This window comes from Trachypithecus francoisi, unplaced genomic scaffold, assembly GCF_009764315.1.
Source record: "Trachypithecus francoisi isolate TF-2019V2 unplaced genomic scaffold, Tfra_2.0 Lachesis_group8, whole genome shotgun sequence".
In the NCBI taxonomy this organism is placed as follows: domain Eukaryota; kingdom Metazoa; phylum Chordata; class Mammalia; order Primates; family Cercopithecidae; genus Trachypithecus; species Trachypithecus francoisi.
In genome coordinates, this window is record NW_022681473.1 from 653,979 (window position 1) to 678,206 (window position 24,228).

The following is a 24,228-nucleotide window of genomic DNA, read 5'->3' on the forward strand; positions in this document are numbered from 1 at the left end:
CGACACACCCCCGCCCACCATCTTGGTGCGTCCCGGAGCTACGGCGTCTGAGCAGGGCCGAAAGCCGCTGCGGCGGTTCGCGTTTCTCGTGTCCGCTTGACTGACAGCTGCGCGGCGGGAGCGGACGAAGCGAGCGGGAGGCGGCGGCGCAGGTACAGCGCCCGGGGGTCGTGGGGGCGTGCGGCCAGGGTCTCGCGGCCCGAGGTGTCCGACCGGGAGCGGCTGGAGCCGGACGCGAGCGGGGTGCGCCGAGTTCGAGCCCAGAGCCGACACGCAGCAACAAGTGGGGTCCGGCGCGGGAGCTTGGGGAGAGGGCGGGCGGGGGCCGGGGCGGGTCTTCCTGCTGCCCGTCTTGGCCCCGCCGGGTAGTGGGTCCCTCCGCCTCCGCCTCTACCCGCGGGGTGTCCGGGGCTCTCGGTGCCGAGTTCGGGGGTCCCATTCTGGACGCGGCCCAGCCCCTAGGGGCGCCGCCCTGGCCTCGGCCGCGCAGTTACGGCCCCCGCCGGCTGCTCCCCGCCCCGGGCTCTTGTCCGCGTTCTTTCTGCTCCTTCCCAGGAAGGGGTCGGGGTGCGCTCTCCCCGGTCCCGGCTCTGCTGGGCTGCTCGCCGTCCCGACGCTGAGACGCGCCTCTGAGCACGGGGAGAGGGGGCCTGGTAGGGAGGACGGGAAGGACGTCGTGGAAGAGGTGCTCTTTGAATTGAACCTTGAAGACCCCGGCATAGGGGACCCCTGGGCAGACTCCCGGAGGCTGCACTGGCAGGATCCGCTGAAGGCCGCAGCTCTGCTTTGCCCTGGAGCTCTGGGCCTACGGAGGACGAGGGTCGGGGAGCCCGTGTCTCTCGGATGGAGTGCGGGGGGGCTGGCACCAGCACCCTTCTTGCTGTGCCCCTGGGGTGGGGGTGAGGAAATGGGGGGTCGGTGTAGCAGTAGGAGGCAAAGAAGACTCCTTGGAGGTACGAGGTGGGCTGTGGGGAGTGGGTGGGCTGCACCCATGGGGGGCTCTGGGCTGGGGCTTCCAGCTGGGGTGGGACCTGTGCTGGGTTCCAGGCATCAGTTGCCGCTTTCTCAGGGCAATGCTGGGTCTGCCTTAGTTGCAGGGGAGGAGAATGAAGGATTTTCTGGGTCCAGAGTGGTGCTGGCCAGATCCACTGCACACTTGGGATTTCTGCTCCCACCCTGGCCAGGGCCCTGGGCAGCTTCCCCAGTGGCATTTGTCATACCCCACCCAGCCACGTGCAGAGCCACGAGCAGAGGCCACTTCCCTTCCCTGACCCCCTCCCCCCAGGATGAGTGGACGCACATCCTGCTCTGGGCAGAGGGGTAGGACAGGGGCCGTGAGTAACGGTGGCCTGGGGTCAGAGCCAGGCTCAGCTGCAGAGGCTGCTGGTGGCTGTGGAGGTGAGGGAGGCAGGGGGGTCCGGGATGTTAGCAGGGTGGGCCCTGGGGAGTGGGTGGGGGCCCGGAGGCTTCCTGGAGGAGGGTCCAGGGCCTGTCCTGCCCCTGTTCCTGCCTGCAGGAGTTGTTTACTCGGAGCACGGGGCGGGGAGAGTAAGCTGCCTTCCAAATCCTGGCTTGGGCCGAGCTGACATTCTTGAAATTCCAAGTGTGTACGCTTCCTATCCCTCCATTTCCTAACAGAGCCCCTGAGACCTGGAGACTGCCCCAGCCTCAGGCTCTGTGCACCTCCCCCGAGTCCCCACCACATGTGTGCGGAGGCCCCTGGGGAGCCCAGGCCTGTCCTCAGCCCTGACTGGGCTATACCTGAGGACCTTGGGGAGCCTGGGGCTGCCTCAGCCCTGGCTGGTGCATCCCCCTGAGAGCGTCTGGGGCGGAACAGCCTGGGGCCTGAGCCCGGCCCTCCTCAGGCTAGCGGGGGTGGGAGGCAGCCTGGTGGGGGGGGCAGGGCACTGTGCTGGCCAGCAGGGGCGGGTGGGGGCCCCTCTCTCCTGGGTATGGAGTGTTGGTACAGACTCGGCCTGGCTTCTGGGAAGGGCCTGGGATGGGGCCAGGAGGGCGAGGCACTGGTTTTGTAGAAGGGGGCGTTGTGGAGCTTCCTGTGGTCAGGACAGGGCACAGGGAGCGGAGGGTGGGCTCCCCCACGCGCTTCCTGCTAGAGGAGGGGTCACTTCAGGGCAAGTGACCAGGGGAAACCCATGATTGAAGTTTTAGCTGCTGAGCCCCTCCCACCCCGGGTGTTGCCCTGGAAACAGGCCAGCCACGGACCGGGAGGGCTGGGGGCGGAGCACGGGCTGCGCTCTGGCTGGGATTCAGCTGAACTTGCACTCTGGTCTGGGATCGAAGCCCGTGTTTCCCTATCTGTGAAGCTCAGGTGGCACCAGAAACTGCCCACCAGGAGGGCTGCATCCCTCCTGCCGCTGAGACCGGGCATCGCCTTTGGCTGGGAGAGGGTGATCATGGTGTGTGTCCCCAGCCTCGCCCCCACACCTGTGCCCTCTGGCCCTGTCCATGCCTGGGACAGATGTGTGCTCATCCTGAGGATGTTGTGGGGTGGGGTGGGTGCACACGGCGTCACGAGCACACGAGCCAGACACCTCAGCGGTGCACACAGCCAAGGCCACTACCCACCATACCCATGACATCCGTGTCCTCCCTGCAGTCCTGGGAGACCGGCATTTTGAGCAGTGGGCTCTGTAGATGGGGCCAAGGCTGAACTGGCCCCAGCCTAACCACTCACATGCCTGGGCTGGTGGCATTTGGGAATGTCACTGCCTGCCACGCAGCTGCCCAGGCCTGATGTGCCCCCCAGACTGTTCTGAAGGGGTCTAGGTTGCACGGGTCAGGGCCAGGGCTGTGGTGGGATGGCATCTGAGGTGTGGCTGCTCCTGGAGCCTGGGGGTTGTGGGAAGGTGCCCCCCACCCAGGGTCCTAAGTGTGTTGCCTTCACCCCTAACTCCCAGCAGAGAAATACCCAACAGTGCAGGGGAGGGTTACAGGGAAGGCCTGGAGTGTGGGGTTGGCCTCGGTGGTCCTCAGAGGAAAGACTGGGGAACCTCTGGACTGTCTGTCCCTCCCCTGGGGCTGGTGGGGGGATCAGAGTGGTGTCTCCAGCCTCCAGGGCTCATGTTTGGGTAGGAGAGGCCTGGTCCCACCCAGACTCTGTGTGCAGCCCCCAGTCCCTGCTCCTTGTGTGCACGAGGGGGTGCTAGCTTGCTTGGGACCCCCCGCCCAGGGTGAGGGCCTGGGACGGGCACTGGGGCCCCGCAGGGGCTGAGGCAGCCAGGAAGCCCACAGCGTAAGCTGTTTGTGTTGGCGGCTACCTCAGAGCCTGTGAGCCTGGGGAGTCAGGGTGTGTGGGCTTGGCTCTGCTATCTGTCCTGAGCTGCCCCTGCTGGGCCGTGTGGAGACCCCGGGCTCTGGGCTGGGCCAGGACTGAGCTGCTGCCCTGCTGCTGGAGCTCAGAGAGGCCGCTCCACTGGCCTGGCACCCAGGCTACTGCAGACAGGCTGCTCTGTCACGTGGGCAGGCCCCTCGTGAGTGTCCGAGGTCTCCTTGCAGCTCAGTCCCCCGGGCTTTTCCAACCTGCAGAGCTCTGGGTGTCTGTCTTGGGGCCCTCGCTCAGCCAGGGTTGGGTTGGAACCTCTGTGGTTCCCTCCTGCCCTCGGGCTACTGGACGGACAGTTAGCTCACTCCACAGAGCCGGGTCTTTGGGACGAGGTGTTGCGGGGTGGAGCCAGCAGGGCAGGGAGTGGTGGACACTGCGTTTGGCTGCCCAGGTGAGTTTGGGGCCTCTCCCTGGCCAGAAATCCATGAGTGCCAGGAGGAGGACAGACTCCCCAACCCATGGTGGAGGAGGGCCTTGAGGGGCCTTGCTGACAGCTCCATGGGGAGGGCGCGAGGCCCCCTTCCTGAGCTGGGGTGTCTGCTCAGAGCCCAAGGCAGGGTGGGGTGGGAGTGCTCGTGCCTGGCAGGAAGCAGACAGCAGGCTGGTCCAGGGGTCTGGGACCCCAGCGGGGAGGCACTGCTGCGTGTCTGTGTGGGTGCAAGCGTGTGCCTTGGCCTGTGTCTCTGCATGTCCCTGTGCTGTGAGTATATGTCTTTGAACATGTGTTCTCTGCACACCGTGTCTCTGTGAGTGAGCCTATGTCCCTGCCTGGCTGTCTCAGAGGCCTGAACGGGCAGAATTTGGTGACTCAGTCATTGATTCAAAGCTCGCCTGGTTGGGGCTACTCCTCAGTGGTCTTCGCCCCCGAGTCTGGTGGTGTATCCCCTGCCCACCCCCGACTGTCCCTCTGCCCTGTAGGGACCTGGCCCCAGGTGGGGGTTCCCTGCCCTTGTCTAGGAGCATCTCTGGCTGTGCTGAGGGTGGAAGCCAGGGCTCCACTCTGCCCATCTTTCCTTCCGCAGAGCTTGGGGCTGCCTTGGTCGCACCCACCGCCTGCCTGCCCACTGGTCAGCCTTCAGGGACCCTGAGCAGCGCCTGGCCTCTTTCTGTGGCCAGCCCAGGTATGTCACAGCCCGGCGGGGCTGGATGGTTGTGGTGGGCAGCAGTGGGCTTGCCTCTGGGTCTCACTTTGCCGGCCCAGGGGCCTTGCCAGCCGGACACTTTGACAACACACCTGAGTGTGTAATCGGAGCTCCCATGAAGGGGGGCTGGACTTTGGAGACAGGGTCCCAGAACGCCCTGGCTGGGGTGTTGAGGAAGGACCCTCCCCGACTGAGCTCTGACCCTGTGGCCTTGCCCGGGCCCCTGCCTGTGTCTGAGCAACCCAGTGTGAATCCTGAACTTGGCAACAGAAGCAAGCCCAGGCCCTGCTCCTACTGGCCCTCGGTGGCCTTGTTTGAGGTTTTTGATTTCTTCTTGGATAGGCCTCATCTGCTCACCTGGGTGATGTGTGCAGGGCTTTGTAGATGGGAAAGGGGGTGGCAGGGGTCTTGGGGGGCACTGGGACTGCATCCTGGGTGCTGGGCTCAGTGCAGGGACCCAGACCAGCTCTCCCTTTGCCCTCCCACCCGCGTGGGACCCTCGAGCCTTGCCCGCCACTTCTCCTTCCAGCCCCAGCCACAGAGGGATGCAGGAGAGATGGGGCAGGGGTGCCACTGGCTAGTCTGGCAGCAGATGTTCTCCTTGGGGTGGTTCAGGTGGTGTTTTTGACTGCAGCTGGGGTCTGGCTTCTCCCAGTCAGCCTGGGGTCCTCCCAGGTCCCTGTGGTACCTCCCCTTGCCTGGTCCACTACTAGGTGCTCTGAGCACTGCCCAGGTCACAAGCGAGCTCCTTGGAGGCGCTGCCCACGGCTGAGTGTCTGCCCTCGGGCTGTACCTGCATGGTCGAGGGAAGGGGGCCGGGCGCCATCTGCTCTCTGGGGAGAGCTGCGGGTGTTTCTGTCACGGTCGGGGTCCCAGGGTTCCTGGGGTCTCTGCTGGGCCCCGATGCGTGGCTCCGTTCTGACCCATTCCTGGGGCCCAGACCCACCAAAGAACCCTCAGGGGAAGGACAGGGTAGGGGCCATGGGAAGCGCCAGGATGGCCGTGTGGGCCTTCAGGGGACCTCCAGACTAGTCTCCTGTTCAGGGGTCTCCCTGTCCCCTTCCCCCAGCGAGGACCTGGGCATGGGGTGCTGCCCCGGGGCTTGGGCTGCAGTTCTCTACAGAGCCCTTGGGGGGCAGCAGAGGCTTGGGGCAGGTCCTCAGGGGTGGGCAGAGGTGCAGGACCTCCCTGGGCACCCAGGTCTCCCACAGCAGTCCTCCCCGGACCTGCCAGCTCCCACATCAGTTACTCCAGGAGGACCCAGGCCTCCAAAGATGGCCAGCCCTGCCATGGAGCACCCCTTTCCCTCCCTTAGCGGTCTCTCCCTCCTCTTCCTCCTTCCCTTCCTCATTCCCCACCTCTGGGCTTCATGTCACCTGCCAGGAATCTGGGCCACATGCTGGTGTCGTCCCAACACCGTAGGGCCCTTGTGCCCTGCAGTGGTGCTGGGGCTTCAGAGACGTGGGGTAGGCTGCGGGGCACAGCTGGGGGCCTCTGTCCCCATCTCCGGCTGTGGGAGGCGTGTGCGCACCCGGCGTGATGACACCCAGGAGTGCAGGCACATCTGCGCACGGGGCCAGTGTGTACCTGTCGGGGACGGGGTGGGGTCTCTTACAGGCTGACTTCCAGCCTGGGCTTGAAGAAAATGAAATTCTGGGCCTTTTGTTTAAAAAGTATCAAGAATTTCGGCCGGGCGCGGTGGCTCAAGCCTGTAATCCCAGCACTTTGGGAGGCCGAGACGGGTGGATCGCGAGGTCAGGAGATCGAGACCATCCTGGCTAACACGGCGAAACCCCGTCTCTACTAAAAAATAGAAAAAACTAGCCGGGCGAGTTGGCGGGCGCCTGTAGTCCCAGCTACTCGGGAGGCTGAGGCAGGAGAATGGCGTAACCCGGGAGGCGGAGCTTGCAGTGAGCTGAGATCCGGCCACTGCACTCCAGCCTGGGCGACTGCGAGACTCCGTCTCAAAAAAAAAAAAAAAAAAAAAAAGTATCAAGAATTTCAAGACGGGAACAGCAGAGCATCAAGCCAGCTGGGGTGGGTGCGAGCAACTGCCCTTGAAGCCGGCCCCGCTCCCGCCTTGGGGACTACACGGGGCGGAGGCCGAGCCGTGCCCACCTGGAACGCTCTGGGTCTGGCTTGGGGCTGCCTCAGCAATCACACCTGCGCTCTTCTGTGTTGTGGAACCTCTCGTATAGTCAAAGACTCAACGGCACCCGCTCCATGCACTGCAGGCTGACCCAACCCCGCCCCCCCGCCGGCACCCAGGGCTTCCCAAAGCGCCCGGGGCGGGGCCGCCCCAAGTTGCCACCAGACAGCAGTGGGGTCACCCTCCATTTGCGTAGTGCTTTGCGTATTGTTCGCGTGGTCAGAGGTCTCCAAGCCCGACCCGGGGCCGGGGTCCAGGCGAGGTACCGCGGGGGGAAGGGCTGCGGGCGTCGGTCGCGGGCCAAGAGCTGCCCAGGTCTCATCCCCAGGCCCCGGCCCCGGCCCCCAGTCCCCTCAGGCGCCCTTCACGAGCATCTTCCTGCCGCGCGCGCAAGGCGGGGAGGGCTGGGGCGCCGGCGCGGGCGGAGGGGCCGGGGTCGCGGCTGGTGCGTTGCCGGGGGCTGCGATTGGTCGGCCCGGGCGGAGCGCTGGGGTTTGCCGGGCGGTGCGGGAGGAGGGGAGGGGTCCGCGCGTGGGCGGAGCCGCCGGGGATTGGCCGGGAGGGCGCGGGGCGGGGCGCGCGAGGTCGCGGGGCGCGGGGGCCGCAGCGCGCGGGCTGGGCAGGTGTCGGGGTCCCGCAGCCGGGGTCCGTGCGGATCCGCGCGTCCCGCTGCCACCGCGGGGGCCAGACCGGGAGCGGGGCCGGAGCAGGCACCGGCCGGCGGGATGGGGGTTTCCGGGGCGGCGGGCGTGGGGCGCTGAGCGGCGGCCCCGGCACACCCGGGCGAGATGCGCCGCTCCAGCACGGACGAGTCCACGTACCGGCGCAGCCCCTCTCCGGAGGGCAAGGAGCCGGGCTTCGCGCGCGGCGGCCCCTTCCGGCGCTACAGCAGCCTGTACGGGCGCGCGGGAGGCGGGGACGCCGGGGGCTCCTTCTTCGGCCTGCACGCGAATCCCGGCCCCAAGGCGGCCCAGGCGCGCTACACGTCGCCCAAGGGCAACAAGTACGTGGTCTTCTACCTGGACCTCTCCTTCATCTTCCTCCTAGAGCTGAAGCGCTGCGGCATGGCGCGCGCCTGCCTCCAGGCCGTCAAGTACCTCATGTTCGCCTTCAACCTGCTCTTCTGGGTGAGTCCGGGCGCCGGGGTGGGTGTCCGGGAAAGACCCGGGGTCCCTGCCGCGGCGGGTCGCGGGGTCTGGGAGGCTGGAGTCGCTGCCCCGGCCGGGCGTTGGGTGCGGTTGGGGGGTGGTCCAGGAGGACCCAAGACCGCTGTTCCGGCTGGGGGCTGGACTGGGCGGGTGGGGGAGGTTTTCGCCATCACTGGGTCTGACCCCTGCCCTCCGAGAGGCTGCCCCACGCCCCGGCCCCTCTCCTCTCCTCTCTTGATGGGAGGGGACACGTTGCACACGTGCGCGCCGGGCAGGGCCACCCGGGCCCTGCGCCTCCCCTAGGGTCGGGGTTCGAGTCCCGGTCGTGGCCAGTTTTGCGCGGGGCCCCGGTGCCTCCCCTGGGCCCGCCCCCTCCTCGGTGCAGCTGGCATCCTTGCCTGGGCCCCGCCCCTCCAGGCAGGCGACCTGCCCGCTGGCCAAGGGACTCACTTCCGAGGGGTTGAGCCGGCTGTCGCCAAGGTTCCCCAGTCGCCGGGAGGCGCTGCGGAAGGGAATCCCGGACACTGAGCGGGGCCGTGGGCCATGAGTGCTCGCGGCAGACCCTGGCTTTCCCGCGCCTCCGGCAGCAGAGGCTTCCCTAACTTCTGCCGAGGTGGTGTCAGGTGTGCTCAGACCTGGAGTGGTGTCCAGGGTGGGCCCTGTGTGCTGGGCGGAGCAGAGCTGAAGTAGAGGGAGGACAAGGTTCCACCCCAGCCCCAAGTTATTAGGAGGTGGGGCAGGACTCCCACCTGGCCAGGAGCCGCGGCCCTGTCCTGTCCCTGGCCCCTGTGGAGGGCAACTGGAGTTGGGGGTGGCCAAGGATGACCTGGGCCAGGCCTGGGGCTTTGCTGGCTGGGCTGGGGGAGGTGAAGTGATGCCAAGGTCATTCTGTGCCCTACCCTTAATTCCTGAACCAGCTCCTGCAGCTGGGAGTCAGGGGTGTAGCCTCAGCTTCTGCCTGGGCTCTGGGCTTCAGGAGGCTGTCTGTCTGCATGAGATCCAGCTGGGGCCAAGTGCCCGGAAGCCTGGGCCCGCCTTCCCACCTCTCCCCTCCTGAGCCCTGGCTCCTTCTCTCACCAGCTTGGGGTGGGGGCTGGGGGATTCCTGGGACAGCCAGCCTGGGTTGCCTGCCAGGTGTGACCCAAGGAGCCTCCTGCTCCAGACATCCACCTCCAGAAGGAGTCACCCCAAGGGTTTGTTTTCTGCAAGAGGCTCTTGAAGGGGTGAGGCCCAGGCCTGAGGGGTGCCTTGGAGGTAGGGGTGGTGGGAGACATGGGTGTGGGCTGGAGCTGGTGGGTGTGGGGGGTGGGCTGCAGGTGGCTGAGTGACCAGAGTGTTTCTGTGATGGGGGACGGGGCCGAATGACTGAAGGGCAGTGGGTGTGGGGGCCCGGCAGGCAGGCAGGTCCTGGGAGGGGAAGCCCTCTCCTCTCTCCACCCTCCTCCGTGGCCTGGACACCTGCCTTCAGGAAGAAAGGATAGGGTCCCTGGGGGAGGGATCTCTCTGCCCTGAGAGCAGCCCACCTTCATGGAAGACCCCAGGTGGACCTCTCTTGCTCTGTGAACCCCAAAGAGGCCTCCATTTCTGCCGCTGGCAGACAGACTCCACCGTCCTCAACCTGGGAAGGAACACACCAGGAACCCTCCTGGGACCCTGTTCTGGGTTAGAAAATCCAGTTCTCTCTTTTTTATTTTTATTTTTTGAAATGGAGTCTTGCTGTGTTACCTGGAGTGAAGCAGCGTGATCTCGGCTCACTGCAACCTTCCGCCTCTGGGGTTCAAGCAATTCTCCCACCTCAGCCTCCCAAGTAACTGGGATTACGGATGTACATTACCATGCCCGGCTAATTTCTGTATTTTTAGTAGAGACGGGATTTCACTATGTTGGTCAGGTTGGTCTTGAACTCCTGTCCTCATGATCCACCGTCTCTGCCTCCCAAAGTGCTGGGATTACAGGCGTGAGCCACCGTGACCGGCCCCAATTATTTTTTATTATTCAGTCACCACCTGCTGCCCAGTCCAGCAAACTGGAGCCCCACTGGCCTCATACACCAGCCTTGGCGCCCCCAACCCCCTGGCACGGGGTCTGAGGGTGGGAGCAGGGCAGGGGAAATAAGAATGGGTGGGGGTTTTGTCAGGAGAGTCTGTCCTGGGCTGACGTCCGCAGCTGCTGTGCCCTGAGTCACTGTGAGCTAAGCCCCCTCCTCCTGGTGTGAGGCTATTTCGGGAGTCAGGCCTAGTGCCCCTTCCCCAGGCCTCCTTTCCTTTTGGGGGTGCCAGCTCCCTGTAGTAGGGCGTTTGCGTTTCCTACTCGTGTCCTACCGGGGGACAGAACCGGTCCTTTCCTCCTCAGAATCATTTCCTCCGTCTCAGGAGTGAAGCTCAGGGGTTAAGGTGGTGGGAGGGGCATTCCCCTGGTGGGACCCCAAGAGCCCGTGTGTGTCTGCCCTGACCCCCTGCTGCCGGAGTCCTGCTGGGCCTGTGGGGAGGGCATGGGGGAGCCCCAGTGGGCAGCCAGTGACCAGAGCCATGGGCAGTGGTGGGAGCCGGGGCGGGGTGAGGAAAGGTGTGTGTGACTGGGGGGCTGTGCCCGTCCTGGGTATGGCTGTGGGTGTGGAGGCAGGGGCTGAGCCCTGTAAGTGGTACAGGTGTGGCCAGGATGAGGGGTCCTGTGGCACTGGGAGGAGTTGGGGGGCTGAGAGTGGAGCACCCGTGCCTGGCTCCTGTGCAGCGGTCAGGATGCAGTGACGGTTCTGCAGCTTCCCTCTGCCCCCACCGCGCCTGCCTGCCCCTTAGCTTTGCTCTCTTGTGCCCTCAACCCCAGCCTGGCACCTCTCTCTCCTGCCTTTGCCTTCATGCTCTTCTCAAAACCCCCCTTCTTCCAAATGCAGACCCTCCAAGGCCCTGACAGTACTCCTGGCTTTCAAGGTCTCTTTGGGTCCAGACCTGAGCCCCCCTCCACACCCATGGTCAGGCTGGGCCCCTGGCTGAGACCACAGTCACTAACTGGGCCTGGGACAGCCTCGGGGCCTACCTGAGGCGGCGAAGGAAGGGGCTCGCTCCAGAAGACTGATTGACGTATTTCTTTACAGCGTTGGTTCGGATTTCCAGGGCAGGCATCTTTGCTGGGGTCTGGTAGGGTAGGGCTGCTCCCAAGGGTCTATACTCAGAGCCTCCAGCTTTGGGTGGAGTGGGGAGGGTTCCTGGGGCAGCCAGGATGGGGAGGTAGGATGTGTCCTGGCTTGGTGGTGGGGCACCCGGTGGGGCCTTCAGAGTTTAGAGCAGTGGTGCCAACTTCTAGCCCCATGGACATCTGGGGACACACTGCCTGCCTTCAGCAAATAGGAGCCCCCACCTGGTGACGGCAGCTCCACTGGGGCACAGCCACTGAGCCTGCCTTTGTAGCCCTCCCTGCACAGGGTGGGGAGTGGGAAGCATGCTGCCTGTGATGGGGCCCGGAAGTCTCCTGGGAGCCCCATTCTGGGGGAAGCTGGGTGCAGGGCCCGTGAGCCTGGCAAGGGGTCCTGGGTCCAGGCAGGTGCCGACACAGACACAGGTCAGCAGTAGTGAGGGCATGGGGGCTCTCCTGCCCCGGGACCCCCACCTTCAGGCCTCTGTGCTGCCTCGTCAGCTCAACCTCTGCCAGCAACGCTCTTCCCTTAATGGAAGTAGAGGTCCCAGGGGCGGAGGGGAGAGGACGGGGCCTGCTCTTCCTGCCGGTCAGGGGTGGAGGCGGCTGAGCTCCTTAGCAAGGTGCCACCACCAAGGGCTGTCCTCCTGCCCGCCTGGCCTCGGCTCCTTCCTGACGCTGCTCCACAGGGTGGGTGCCGCCCCCTTTCCCCTCCCCGCCCCAGCACCAGGAGCTCGGCAGAAGCTCAGGCCCTCTCTGCACTGTGTGGTTAGGGCCCGTCTGGGGGGCCGGGGTGGAGGTCAGAGTCCTGTCTGCCACTGTGGGACGCCAGCCAGGTCCTGCCCTCCTTGGGGCCTCATTTTCTCATCTGCGCCACGTGGGGCAGTACAGGATGAGGTCCCCAGGTGCTGGCCTAACCCGGGGGGGTGAGTGGAAATGTGGGAGGCCCCTCAACCCCCTGCCACCTGCACTGACCCCCGGGGAGACACCCCAAGTGGGCAGTGTGTCGGAGCCAGGTGGTCCAGGGCCCCAGCCTGGAGGGGACATGGGGACTGTCCTGGCTCTGTCCTGCTTGGGCTGTCAACCCTGGATGTGTGGGGGCCCCTCAGCCTGACTGCCCACTCTCTGTTGTCCCAAAGGAAGGTCCTGGCTGCGCTTGGGGCCTCTGCTCTGAGATCGGCAGTGAGCCTGGTGGAGGGCTGCGGCGGCGGCAGTCCTTGGCTTCTCCTCCCCTGGGATGAGCTGAGGCGATGTCTGGCAGATGCCACGGCGGGCCTGCCTGCGCTGGCCTCTGGGCAGCACAGTGTCCCCAAGGGTGGCAGAGGGCTCTGCCTCCAGCTCCCAGGCCTCTCTGAGGTGTTTAACATCCCAGGCCAGCCTTTGGGGTGGGGATGGCGGCGATCTCCCAACATCCATTTCTGAAGGAAGGCCCTGATGCCAGCAACCACAGCGTGTCTGAGCCTTGGGAAGTGTGTGGCTCCCCGTGGGTGGGGAGCAGCAGCGGTCGGTTGGGGGACGCTGCCTGCCCAGCTGCGGGCTCCAGGTAGCTCTGGTGCTGTTGGGGGTAGGTCAGACTTGTCCACCTGGTGACACAGGCCTGGCACCATGGACCTCTGCAGGTTCCAGGTCTCAGCTGGTGGCAGGGCAGGCAGGCTGGGCCTTGGTGTGGAGTGGGCTCTCCCCGGGGGCAGAGATGTGGCATTGGCAGCTCAGGGCTGCAGGGAGCAGGCAGAGAAGTCAGGAGGCCCACGCAGGGGGACGGGAGTGAGCGTGGGGGCCTGGGCTCCCAGCTGCACCTGTGTGATGTGAGCCGTGGCCCTGGCCTGATGATGGCCGGCCTGCCTCCTTGCAGCTCCCACGCAGCCCTGCTGCACCCACAGCCCTGCTGGGTCACAGTCTCCTCCTGGATTCCTCCCCGCCCTCCAGCAAACTCCTACTCACCCTGCAGGACCCAGCATTGGCACCCTGGGCAGGTGCCCCCGACGAGGGCTGTTCTGCTCTCCCTGCCTTGGACACTGGCCTCAGGATGGGCCTTGCTCACTGGGTGGGGCTGGTCTCCTCATCTGTGGGCCCTGGGGGAAGGGTGAGGGGTTCAGGGGTGAGGGAACGGAGGACAGATGGGGGTGTGGAAACAGGATGTTGCTCGGGACCCACAGCCTTAAGGAAACAAATCACAGCGAACTTACACGTAAGTGGACAGACTTGTAATCCCTGGAAACCAGCATCCCAGCCATGATGGGATGTTCCTGCCAGCCCAGAGGGTCCTGAGGCTGTGCTGGCTGCCAGTATCTCTGTCTCTGGACAGAGCCCTGGCTCCTGCGGGGACTCAGCCCCCCCATCCTATTCCAAGGACGTGGCTGGCAGCCCAGCCATCTGCCACACAAAGACACGTGGCCGGAGGGGCAGTGGGCTGAGGATGGACAGCCGGTCAGCGCAGCCCCCGTGGGCCTGGAGGGAGCACACTCCATGGACTGCAGTGACTGCACCCTGGCCCGAGGCCTCCAGGAGGCCCAAGGGGGCCGTCCCCCAGCACCTGCCCAAGAGGCTCATTTGGGCTATCCAGACCAGAAAAGAAAGGCAGAGCGGAGAATGCACAGGCCTCAGCAGCACCTGCATACGCTCAGTGCTGGGGGACGGCCCCCCGAGCCTCTTGGTCTCCTAGTCTTGGGCTGAGCCATCAGTTGCTGCTGAAGATCAGGGTGAGCAAGTGTCTGATGGACTGAGCCTGGGGCCAGGTGTGCTGGGTAGACATTGGCCAGAGATGGTCTCAGGCAGGTACTGGGGACAGGTTCTGGGCAGCGGACAGTGTGAGCTGATGCCTGGGAGAAGGACGGGCCCCAGGCACTGCTGACTTGAGGTGAAGAAGTCTGGGATGCAGCCGCTCGCCTGGGCTGTTCCCTCAGCTGCCATCCAGGGTTCCTCTCCCATCTGTCATGGGGCGGGGTCAGCCTCCCACCTGAGCTTGTGTCTGGCCTGGTGGGGGCAGCAGTGAGGGAGGGAGGTTTTCAGCCTGTTCCTATTTGTATTGAGTGCGTGGGGATGGGGATGGAGCTCCTCTGGTTTCCGGGCCAGCCCAGACGCTGGGTGGGACCCTGGTAGGGTACGCAGGCTGCCAGCCACACCCCCAGCTGCTTCCCCTCTGGCTGCATTTGACCAGAGGGACCTGGCCCTCCTGGCCTCAGCCCTGCTCATCCTGCCTTTGATGTTCTGTCTACAAGCAAATGGGGTGCATTTCCTCTTGCACTTTGAGGCTATAATTTTCCTGCCAAAATGTTTTAAAAGCTGCACACACAGAAACACTTTCAGAATTGCAGGTAATTTAACCACGTGCACACACTTTATCTGTGTTGGTCTACTAGCGTGCAGGTGCAGCACGCTGGGGCCTCGGGGACGCTGGGTCGCAGGGCAAGACTGTGTGTGGCCACGTGTGATGGTGTGAGGCGTCTGTGGCAATGTGGGCTGTCGTCTGCCACAGTGTGTGTGACCGAACCCGTCTGGTGACAGCGAGTGGGTGGGTCTTTCCTGCCGTCTCGGGTGGAGATGAGGATGTTTTGTGGAGTGTTAATTAGGGAAATCAGTTCCCACCAGGGCTGGGGCCATTGTGGAAGGGGTCCAGGGCTGGAGGTGTAGGGCCCCTTCCTGCCCAGCCCCCATGGAACGGCGGTGTCCCACACCTGGCTTGGCACCAGTCACTCTGCACACGTCCTCCCTGTGCCCTTCGATGCATCCCCTTGGGGCGAGGGGAGCTCGGAACTGCTCATTTTCCTGCTGACAGGAGAGGTCTGCCGTCCTTGGAAGGCAGAGGCGGACGGTGCAGGCAGTTTGGTTTTTTTTTTTTTTTTTGAGACTGAGTCTCTGTCGCCCAGGCTGGAGTGCAGTGGCACTGTCTCGGCTCACTGCAAGCTCTGCCTCCTGGGTTCATGCCGTTCTCCTGCCTCAGCCTCCCAAGTAGCTGGGACTACAGGCGCCTGCCACAGCGCCAAGCTAATTTTTTGTATTTTTAGTACAGACGGGGTTTCACCGTATTAGCCAGGATGGTCTCGATCTCCTGACCTCGTGATCCACCCACCTCACCCTCCCAAAGTGCTGGGATTACAGGTGTAAGCCACCGCGCCCGGCCCCAGTTTGGGTTTTAAATGACAGTTTTCTCTGTTGTGCCAGCACCTCCCCTAAGTTCAGGTACCTTCACCCCCCAGCCTGGGCATTTTAGCCTGGAATGCAACTTGCGGGGTTGCTTGGTGCTTGAGGCCAGGATATGCTCTGAGCTGGCGATGGCCATCTCTTCTTCTGGGGCTTCTCGTTTCCCTCTGACCTTCTGCCCTCATCACCTGGTGATCTGGACCCAGGGCCATATCCCTTCTCCGCCCAGTTCTTGGGGCAGTGACCATGTCAGGCCATGTGTGGTGCCCTGTCTGCCCCTCCATGAAACATGGGAACTGTGGGAGGACATGGGGACAGCCCAGGGGCAGGCTGGGGTTCCTGTGTGCTCCTCAGGAATGCCCCTCAGTTCCGCACGGCCTTGTCTGAACTGGTCTGTACCTGGTGCGCATGTCCTTGTGCCCAGCGGTCTGGAGGGAGCACTGAGTGAGCCGTTGCCTCCAGGCCTCTCCCTTGGTCCAGGATGTTACAAGGGACACCTCTCCAAAGATGCGTGGGTGAGGGTGCTGCGTTAGCAGTCAGCACCCTCTATAGCCCATCCCCCAGCTGCTGGTGCATCCCGTAGCAGGGCCAGGTCCCCCAGGAAGTGGGGGCATCTCTGTAGAGTTGGCAGACCCTGCCCATCCTGGGGCTGTGGCCCAAGCCTGGTGCTCCTTGTGAGGACAGATTCTCTTAATTAGGGATATCCCAGGCACTTGTGCCACAGAGCTGGCCTCTGGTCCTGCACACTCCAGACACATCCACCCTGGCTCACACACCCCGCTCACAAGCACCCCAGTTTCCATGCACCCCAGGCTCCCATGCACCCTGCTCATATGCACCCCGGTTCCCATGCACCCCCACTCGCACCCTGGTTCCCACACAACCCCAGGCTCCCACGCACCCCGGCTCACATGCACCCCTGCTTACATGCACCCCCATTCACATGCACCCCAGGCTCCTCCGCATCCTGGCCAACAAGCATCCTGGCCCACATGCACCCCGGCTCACATGCACCCTGGCTCACATGCACCCCTGGTTACATGCACCCCCATTCACATGCACCCCAGGCTCCTCCGCATCCTGGCCAACAAGCATCCTGGCCCACATGCACCCCGGCTCACATGCACCCTGGCTCACATGCACCCCTGCTTACATGCACCCCCATTCACATGCACCCCAGGCTCCTACGCATCCTGGCCCACATGCATCCCTGCTCACATGCACCCGGGCTCCCACGCACTCTGGCTCAGATGTACCCCTGCTCACACGCACCCCGGCTCACATACATCTCTGGGGTCACATGCACCCCAGCTCACACCCATCCCGACTTGCACCCCAGCTCATAGGCATCCTGGCCCACACGCACCCCGGCTCACACGCTCCCTGGTCCCCATGCACCTCAGCTCACACGCACCCCCGCTCACATGCTCCCTGGTCCCCATGCACCTCGGCTCGCACGCACCCCGGGCCCACATGCACCCCGTCTCGCACCCCAGCTCACATGCACCCCTGCTAACACACACCCCCTCTCACAGGCACCCCGGCTCACACATGCCTCAGGCTCATGCATCCCTCCCCTGGTGCATCTCTGGGCCACCCTCTGCCAGGCTGTGCTGGCTCCCAGCCGCAAGCCTTTTCCTGGTCTCCTAGGAAGCCTCCCCTCTCCCCCTAAGCTGCTTCTGGGGCTGGGTTTGCTCAGAAGCAACACCCAGGCTGGGCACTGTGCCCAGGTCTCCTATTGGCTCCTTAGCAGCACCCCTGGAACCATCAGGGGCTGTGTGGTCAGAGCCAGCAAGTTAGCCCCTGCCTTGGTACTCTGAATCCTGGGGCCCAGAGCACAGGGGTGACCCGTCTTCCTGCACCTGGTCTGTCCAGCACCCCTGCATCCCGTGCCTGGCCTGCTGGGGAGGGGCTCTGGGCTTGGGTGTCAGAGCTCAGCAAGCACCAGGAGCACAGGGGTGACCCGTCTTCCTGCACCTGGTCTGTCCAGCACCCCTGCATCCCGTGCCTGGCCTGCTGGGGAGGGGCTCTGGGCTTGGGTGTCAGAGCTCAGCAGGCACCAGGAGCCAGTGGCTCGGCAGAGCTTCCCAGGACAGGCCCTGCGCCGGCAGCCTCCGGACGGCATTCTGTTGTGAACGTTAAGCAGAGATGCTGCCTTTGGAAGGCCGGGGAAGGACGGAGCCTGCATTCTCCCCAGGACGGCCTGAGCACGTGTGGGACTTGTGGGCCCCAGCAGGGGGGATTCTGCTTTGAGGGGATTTCACCCTGTGGAGCCCAGAGGGACCCAAGACACCAGTGAGAGGCCTGGCCTGAACCTCTGGCCACCAAGTGACCACGCCAGCCTTGGGCAGGGAGCCACATCCCATCTCCCCAGCACAGGCTCCTGCCTGCCTGCCAGCCAGTGAAAGGGTGGCGGCCTCCAACCTGCAGCCTGGCTTAGCTGATGCACTGCTCAGGGAGGGGCAAGGGAGCGTGCACACGAGGAGGGGGCATCTCCCACCCCCAGGCCCCCTGACACAAGAGTCTTGGGGCCCATGGGGCCTGCGGGAGCCCTGCCAGGGTGGAGGCCCCGGGCCTGTCGTGAACCGAGCTGGTGTGGTGGGCGGGGGTGGGCCGGCTGCTGGTGGCCAGCAGCTCATCTCCCAGCCTTGGTTTCTGTCTGGAAAGGGGGGTGTGAGTCTGCCACTGGGGCTTGGGAGGCTTTTATGGGGTGACTTGGGGCTTCTGGTAGCCCCCAGGGAACCCCAGAGCCTGTGGTCTGGGTGCTCCGAGGGGTTCCATCGGGTAGAGGGTGGCTTTGCCAGCCTCCTCCCAAGTCCCGTCCGATCGGGTGGGGCAGGGATCCCGCAGGGCTGTGTGGCCCTTCCCCAGAACCAGTCCACCGTCGGCAGCCCAGGATGTCTACCCACCACCCGCCTGGGCGCCCACACTGCGGACCAGGAGCTGGTTAGCATTTTCCGGTGACTGCTTACCCTGTGCCCAGGTCTGGAACGTATCTTCCGTCTCCCCCTGAAACGGCCCAAGCCCGAGGCCTCAGTGTCTGAGAGTGGGGGTCCGACAGGACCCCTGCTTCCCTTGAGGCCTTGCTGAGCTGGCAGCCTAGCACCCTCTCTCCGGGCGCAGGACCCCCTCGTCTCCCCCGCCTCTTCCTGTTTTAATTGATTTTTATAAGAACAAGCACTTAGGAAACACAGTAAGAGCTCCAGCGGTTACAGAGGCTGCGGGAGGTGCTCCTGGGGGACCTGTCTTCTCCGTTCCCGCCAGTGCCTGTGTGGCTGTAAGAAATCATAACTTGGCTGGGCACAGTGGCGCATGCCTATAATCTCAACACTTTGGGAGGCCAAGGCGGGCGGATCATGAGGTCAGGAGATTGAGATCAAGACCATCCTGGCTAACATGGTGAAACCCTGTCTCTACCCAAAACACAAAAAGGTAGCCAGGTGTGGTGGTACACGCCTGTAGTCCCAGCTACTTGGGAGGCTGAGGCAGGAGAATCACTTGAACCTGGGAGGCGGAGGAGGTTGCAGTGAGCCAAGATGGCGCCACTGCACTCCAGCCTGGGCAACAGAGTGAGACTCCATGTCCAAAAAAAGAGAAAGAAAGGAAAGAAAGAAAAGGAAGGAAGGAAGGGACAGAGGGAGGGAGGGGGAGAGGGGAGGAAGGTAGGGGGAGAGAGGAGAGAGAGACAAAGTGTGAGGGAATCAGCATTTCTCCTGCCATGAGTGATAGGAGACAGCCGGGGACATCACAGAGACCTTCTTGGGAAGTGGGCACCGGAATCCTGAGACCACCTGCCAGGAAGCCCCATCCCGGAGTGAGGGCAGGGCTGGGTCTCCCTGACAGCAGTCTGGAAAGGCTGGAGTGGCCTGTCAGGTGGGGAGTGGGCTTCTGTGCTGGGCAAACCAGAGGGCAAAGTGGGGTTGGGGGTGTGCAGGCTGCGTCCTGGGGCCTAAGGTCCCGCCCCTTTGGCTGCAGACCTGGGGGTGGGCAGATCCCTCCTAGAGGGAGTTTCAGGGGCACAAGGGAGCCCCCACCACTGTGGCCATGGATTGTGGGTTTGGGGATGAGGTGCCAACCCAGGGTGTCGGGAAAAGACTGGCCTGCCCTGGACACCCCCCAGGGCTGCCGTGGGATTTAGCAGGACTCCGGGTGGTTCTGCCTCAGGCTGGCAGGTGGTGTGGCCTTGGCTTGCGGGCCGGGCTCTGCTCTGGGGTCCAGAGCTTGTGTTGGGGCCTCACCCTGTCTGTGTCTCTCATGTTGCTGTGCCCCAGCTGGGGGGCTGTGGCGTGCTGGGCGTCGGCATCTGGCTGGCCGCCACCCAGGGGAGCTTCGCCACGCTGTCCTCCTCCTTCCCGTCCCTGTCGGCTGCCAACCTGCTCATCATCACCGGTGCCTTTGTCATGGCCATCGGCTTCGTGGGCTGCCTGGGCGCCATCAAGGAGAACAAGTGCCTCCTGCTCGCTGTGAGTGCCAGGGTCCAGGCGATGCTCCGGGTGGGACCATGCAGGGTGGGGCTCCGGTGGTCCCCAGGCCTTGTCTGCTGCAGTGACCCCCAGATGTGAGCACCACCTCTGGGGCCTGACCTCCAGGGCGGGAATGTGGCCACTGTTGGGTCTTCCAGGCTGCATTGGGGCTGGGGGCTGATTTGTGGAGTAGGGGCGGAGGTGGGGGTCACTCGAGAACATGCTGTAGCTTGTCAGGAGCCTCCCTTGACGGGACACTGGCCCTGGTGAGCACAGGCACAGCCCCATACACGTATGCACAGCCTTTCACGGGCTTGTGGTCTCCAGGACTCATTCCTGACCACCCCACCCCCGCTGTGGCCCCTTCCCCAGCTCCTTGTCCAGGGCCTGGTCTCTCAGCTCCCTGGGACCGTCTGCTGGGACCCTCCCAGCCCCCACCTCGCCTCAGGGATGGACTTACAGGCAGGGATGTGTTTATCCTCCTTGGAAATGTTCATCACAGATAATTAAAAAAGAAAAGGGCTCCTAGATGGCAACACAGGCTTGCTACTGATTAATAGGCCTGGCTGAGGCCGTGGGCCCGAAGCGGGTCTGCAGCCTGCTGAGGTCCTAAATCATGAGGCTTCAGATCACCTCTTTGTCTGAGAAGCCCTGGATGGGGTAGGGCCTCCCTTAGATCGCCTCAGCCAGCCCACTCCCCTCCGTACCCCTTCCTGAGGGGGAACCCCACATCTCTCAGCCTCCCTGGCATCCGTTGGGGCCCAGAGTCCCCTGGAGGCAGTCGGTGGGGGTCTGTGGCAGCCCTGCTGGGGCTTGGAGCTCCTCCAACACTTGAGGAAGCTGCTGTGTGTGGGCCCTGCCAGGCCTGCAGGGACAGAAGCCCTACCCCCTTTCCCACAGGTGACTTGGGACCAGAACCCTGGGTACCTCCTGGGGGTGAGGGGCTCCTGTGTCCTTAGCCCAGCACCCTGTCTGCCCCACTCACGCCTCACGCCCACTCTGCCTGGGCCCCCCAGTTCCTGGACACACCCTGTCCATGCCTGCCCTCCTCTTGCGGGTGTCAGTGACCTCTGCATGGAGGAGCAGCAGGGCTGGGGTCGGGCTGGGGTCAGGCTGAGCTTCAGGGCTGCCGCCAGGAGGGGGAAGCTTGCATGGTCAGAGGTGGGGCTTGCAGCCTGTGGTCTTGCTGGAGGGGGCATCAGCCACCCTGGCTCCCCTGAGGGCTGTGACGTGGGAGTGGAAGGGGCCACTGCAGCCCAGGTGTGACAGGCACCCCGCGAGGCACTCGCCGGACACTCACAGGCCCCTGGATGGAGGTGTCTGAAGCCAGCTGACAGGGGCTAGAGCCTCAGGAACAGGGACTTGTGCCCACTTGGGGGTGTCTGGGTTGCCCCAGGGATGGGGGCAGGGGAGGGGAGCCCAGGCCAGCCCGGGGCCCTACACTCAGGGGCTGAGCAGGACACGACAGTCACAGTCCCTGGACCTGGGGCCGAGGTTGAGGGTTCTGAGGTGGGGGTGGCATTCTGGGGTCTCGGATTGGGGGCCTGGCAGGGGTTTCCTGGCAGCACCAGGTATCCATGAGGTGTGTGGCCCTGGCCCCTGGCATGCTATGGGGTGGAGGCCGTGGGGCCTGCCAGGTCCCTGTCTGAGCCTGCCCCCTCCACAGTTCTTCCTGCTGCTGCTGCTGGTGTTCCTGCTGGAGGCCACCATTGCCATCCTCTTCTTCGCCTACACGGAGAAGGTATGGCTGCCTCAGCTGCAGGCCCAGCTGCAGGGCTGGGGGCTCCATCCTGACTCCCAGGGAGCACTGTGGGCCCGGTGTGGACAGAGTGGCCCCCCATCTGCCCTCCCTGGCGGCCAAGACAGCGGGTGTGGATTTACCAGGCCTGGAGGGGGAGCACCCCCAACCCTGGGAGGCTGTGCTGTGGCTCTGCGGTGACTGGGGCACAAGGGCACTGCTCCCCCACCCGGGGGGCGCGCCCTAGGTCTTCCCCCGACACAGCGTCCCGGGCCGTCTGCTCCCAGCGCCTTGTCCTGGCTGCTCACCGTGGGGTTCTGCTCTGTAGAACGGCCTCTTCTCAGTCACTCATTTATATATTCAGCCATTTGTTTATACTGGGATGAAGTCACGGCTATTGAGGCTGCACTCTGAGCTAGAACACAACACTGCTTTGTTTTGTAAATCACACTGTCCGTCCTTGGCCCTGAGGAGCTCTTGCCCTCGGCTGCTGGGTCCCCTGACGCGCCCCCATCAACAGACTTTTCATTCTGGGGCCACGTCCTGACTTCCTGGCACTGCAGGGCGCTCCAGGCTCCTCCTGCATTCCCTGCCCTCGCCCGGGAATCAGCCCCTTTTCCAGGGTGCCCTGGGTCCTCACTGAATATTGGGGACCGTGGCCAGAGTGCTGGGTGGGCTCGGCACTCATAGCTCCTGGCTTTTGGCTCACAGAGCACGGCTGCACGTGTCCTGACACGTGGAGTCACCTGTGTCCCCGTTTTCTGTCCCCCCCAGGACCCATGGTCCTCCCCCAGCCTGGGGAGGAAGCCCGGAGGTGGGGACCCTGGGCCTCAGGGCTGCTGGGAGGACATGGGGCCGGTGTGTCTGCAGCTTGGTGGGCTAGGAAGGGCAGGAGACACTTCAGGACCAGGCGCAGGCTTAGGGGCCAGCGAGGGGGTCTGGATGAGGGAGGCGGGGTACAGTGGGAGGGGCCCTGCTGATCCCCCCGCACCCCCAGATTGACAGGTACGCCCAGCAAGACCTGAAGAAAGGCTTGCACCTGTACGGCACGCAGGGCAACGTGGGCCTCACCAACGCCTGGAGCATCATCCAGACTGACGTGAGGCCTGGGCAGGTGGGCGGGGTCAGCGGGTGCCCCCTCCCCTCCCGCCTCAGCCCGACCTGAGCTTGTCCCCCAGTTCCGCTGCTGTGGTGTCTCCAACTACACTGACTGGTTTGAGGTGTACAACGCCACGCGGGTGCCTGACTCCTGCTGCCTGGAGTTCAGCGAGAGCTGCGGGCTGCACGCACCTGGCACCTGGTGGAAGGCGGTGAGACCCCCACCCTGGGGGCTGGCGGGGGCCTAGAGGGTGGGACTGGCAGGCTCTTCCATGACATGCAGGACATGCCTCCTGCAGCCGTGCTACGAGACGGTGAAGATGTGGCTCCAGGAGAACCTGCTGGCTGTGGGCGTCTTTGGGCTGTGCACGGCACTGGTGCAGGTATGGCCTGGGGACTGCAGACTTCCTGCTACCCCTTTGCTGGGGCCTTCTGAGCCCAGGGAACAAAGTAGCAAAGGCCTTGCCCCCAGGAACCCATAATCAGGGGAGGCTGGGGCAAATGCAGGAGGGTGAATTCGGGGGGATGGGCAGGGACGGCCTGTGGGGACGGTGGGCTCCCTCCTAGTGGACAGAGGCAGAGGCTGGTGTGCGGTGGAGGCTGGCGGCCGTCTGTGCTGGTTGGTGGCCCAGGACTGGCCAGTGCGCAGAGAGTGGCAGCTGGGGTCCTGGTGCCTGTGGCCCCTGCTCTCCAAACTCCACAGCCCCCAGGAAGTCCTGGGTGTCCTCATGCTTGCAAGGCTCAGGGGAGGGTGCTATGGCTTGAGCCGCAGGGGTTGGGTGGGGGGTGCGAGCCACCAGGAAGCTGAAGGGCTCTACCGCTGTGTCCCCTGCCCCGGGGTCAGGGCCAGGGCACCTGCTGAGGACAGGGACCGCTCTGGGCTTGAGGCCTGAGGCCATGGAGCTGCCGTGCCCAGCCCTCCTCCCTCCCCACAGATCCTAGGCCTGACCTTCGCCATGACCATGTACTGCCAGGTGGTCAAGGCAGACACCTACTGCGCATAGGCTGCCCGCTTCTCTGCCAGAAGGACGCCCACAGGGAGACGGCCGTGCCCACAGCTGCCTTTCCCACCACCAGCCTCGGTGCTCTGCCCCGTGCTGGGAGGAGGGAGGGAGGGACAGGTGCCCGGAGCCCCCGGAACCCTGTTTCTGGAAGGCCTGGCTGAGGTGGCTTCCGGGCCTCCAAACCCCCCCGGGAGGGGTGGCCACGTGCTGGTATGGGACCCAGGGCAGGGGGGGAGGGTCTCCAGCACTTTTTATATTTACGCATTCTCCAAAGCAGTGTCCACACGGGGGCCAGCCTGTGGCCCCAGCCTCCCGGGAAACGGGTTGGGGCTGCAAGAACGGGGCGTGGCATCCTGGAAGTGGCCCCACTGGTCCTGGTGCTCCAGGCAGGGCCATGGACCCCTTACCTACATTCCACAGTGGGCCCGTGGGGCTCCTGGTGCATCCTAATAAAGTGTGAGCCACAGCCCTGCGTCTACTGCTAATCTGCCTTCCCTACCCCATCTTCCCTTCTGGCACCCAGGCCTGGGGCAGGGCAGCCTCTGGCATGAAGCTTAGGCAGAGCCCTGTGGCTGTGGGGTCACCTGGTGCACAGGCTTGGGGAGCTGCCTGCAGAGGACTCTCCAGACTTCTGGTTTTAAGGAAATCGTGACATTAGCTCTAAGAAGTGGTGATGAGGTCAGACACGGTGGCTCACACCTGTAATCCCTTTGGGAGGCCAAGGCGGGTGGATCACTTGAGGTCAGGAGTTTGAGACCAGCCTGGCCAACATGTTGAAACCCTGTCTCTACTAAAAATATAAAAATTAGCCAGGTTTGGTGGCGGGTACCTGTAATTCCAGCTACTTGGGAGGCTGTGGCAGGAGAATCGCTTG

General features: G+C 64.3%; 1 protein-coding gene across 10 annotated transcripts; it reads left to right on the forward strand.

Moving 5' to 3' along the window:
• Positions 1 to 6: 6 nt before the first annotated feature.
• On the forward strand, positions 7 to 23,826 carry TSPAN4 (tetraspanin 4). Of its 10 annotated transcripts, none has more exons than XM_033204032.1 (9): positions 7 to 152; positions 4,366 to 4,464; positions 7,682 to 7,761; positions 19,323 to 19,514; positions 21,181 to 21,255; positions 22,250 to 22,351; positions 22,431 to 22,562; positions 22,634 to 22,733; positions 23,286 to 23,820. In XM_033204032.1, the coding sequence occupies exons 3-9, from the start codon at positions 7,699 to 7,701 to the stop codon at positions 23,513 to 23,515; spliced, it is 894 nt and encodes a 297-aa protein (XP_033059923.1). In that variant the 5' UTR covers positions 7 to 152; positions 4,366 to 4,464; positions 7,682 to 7,698; the 3' UTR covers positions 23,516 to 23,820. The 10 variants fall into 10 exon arrangements, with proteins under 10 accessions (XP_033059923.1, XP_033059928.1, XP_033059927.1 ...); XM_033204037.1 differs by having other exon boundaries at positions 10 to 152; positions 22,650 to 22,733; positions 23,286 to 23,823; XM_033204038.1 differs by lacking the exon at positions 7 to 152 and adding an exon at positions 161 to 288 and having other exon boundaries at positions 22,650 to 22,733; positions 23,286 to 23,826.
• The last annotated feature ends 402 nt before the right edge of the window (positions 23,827 to 24,228 follow it).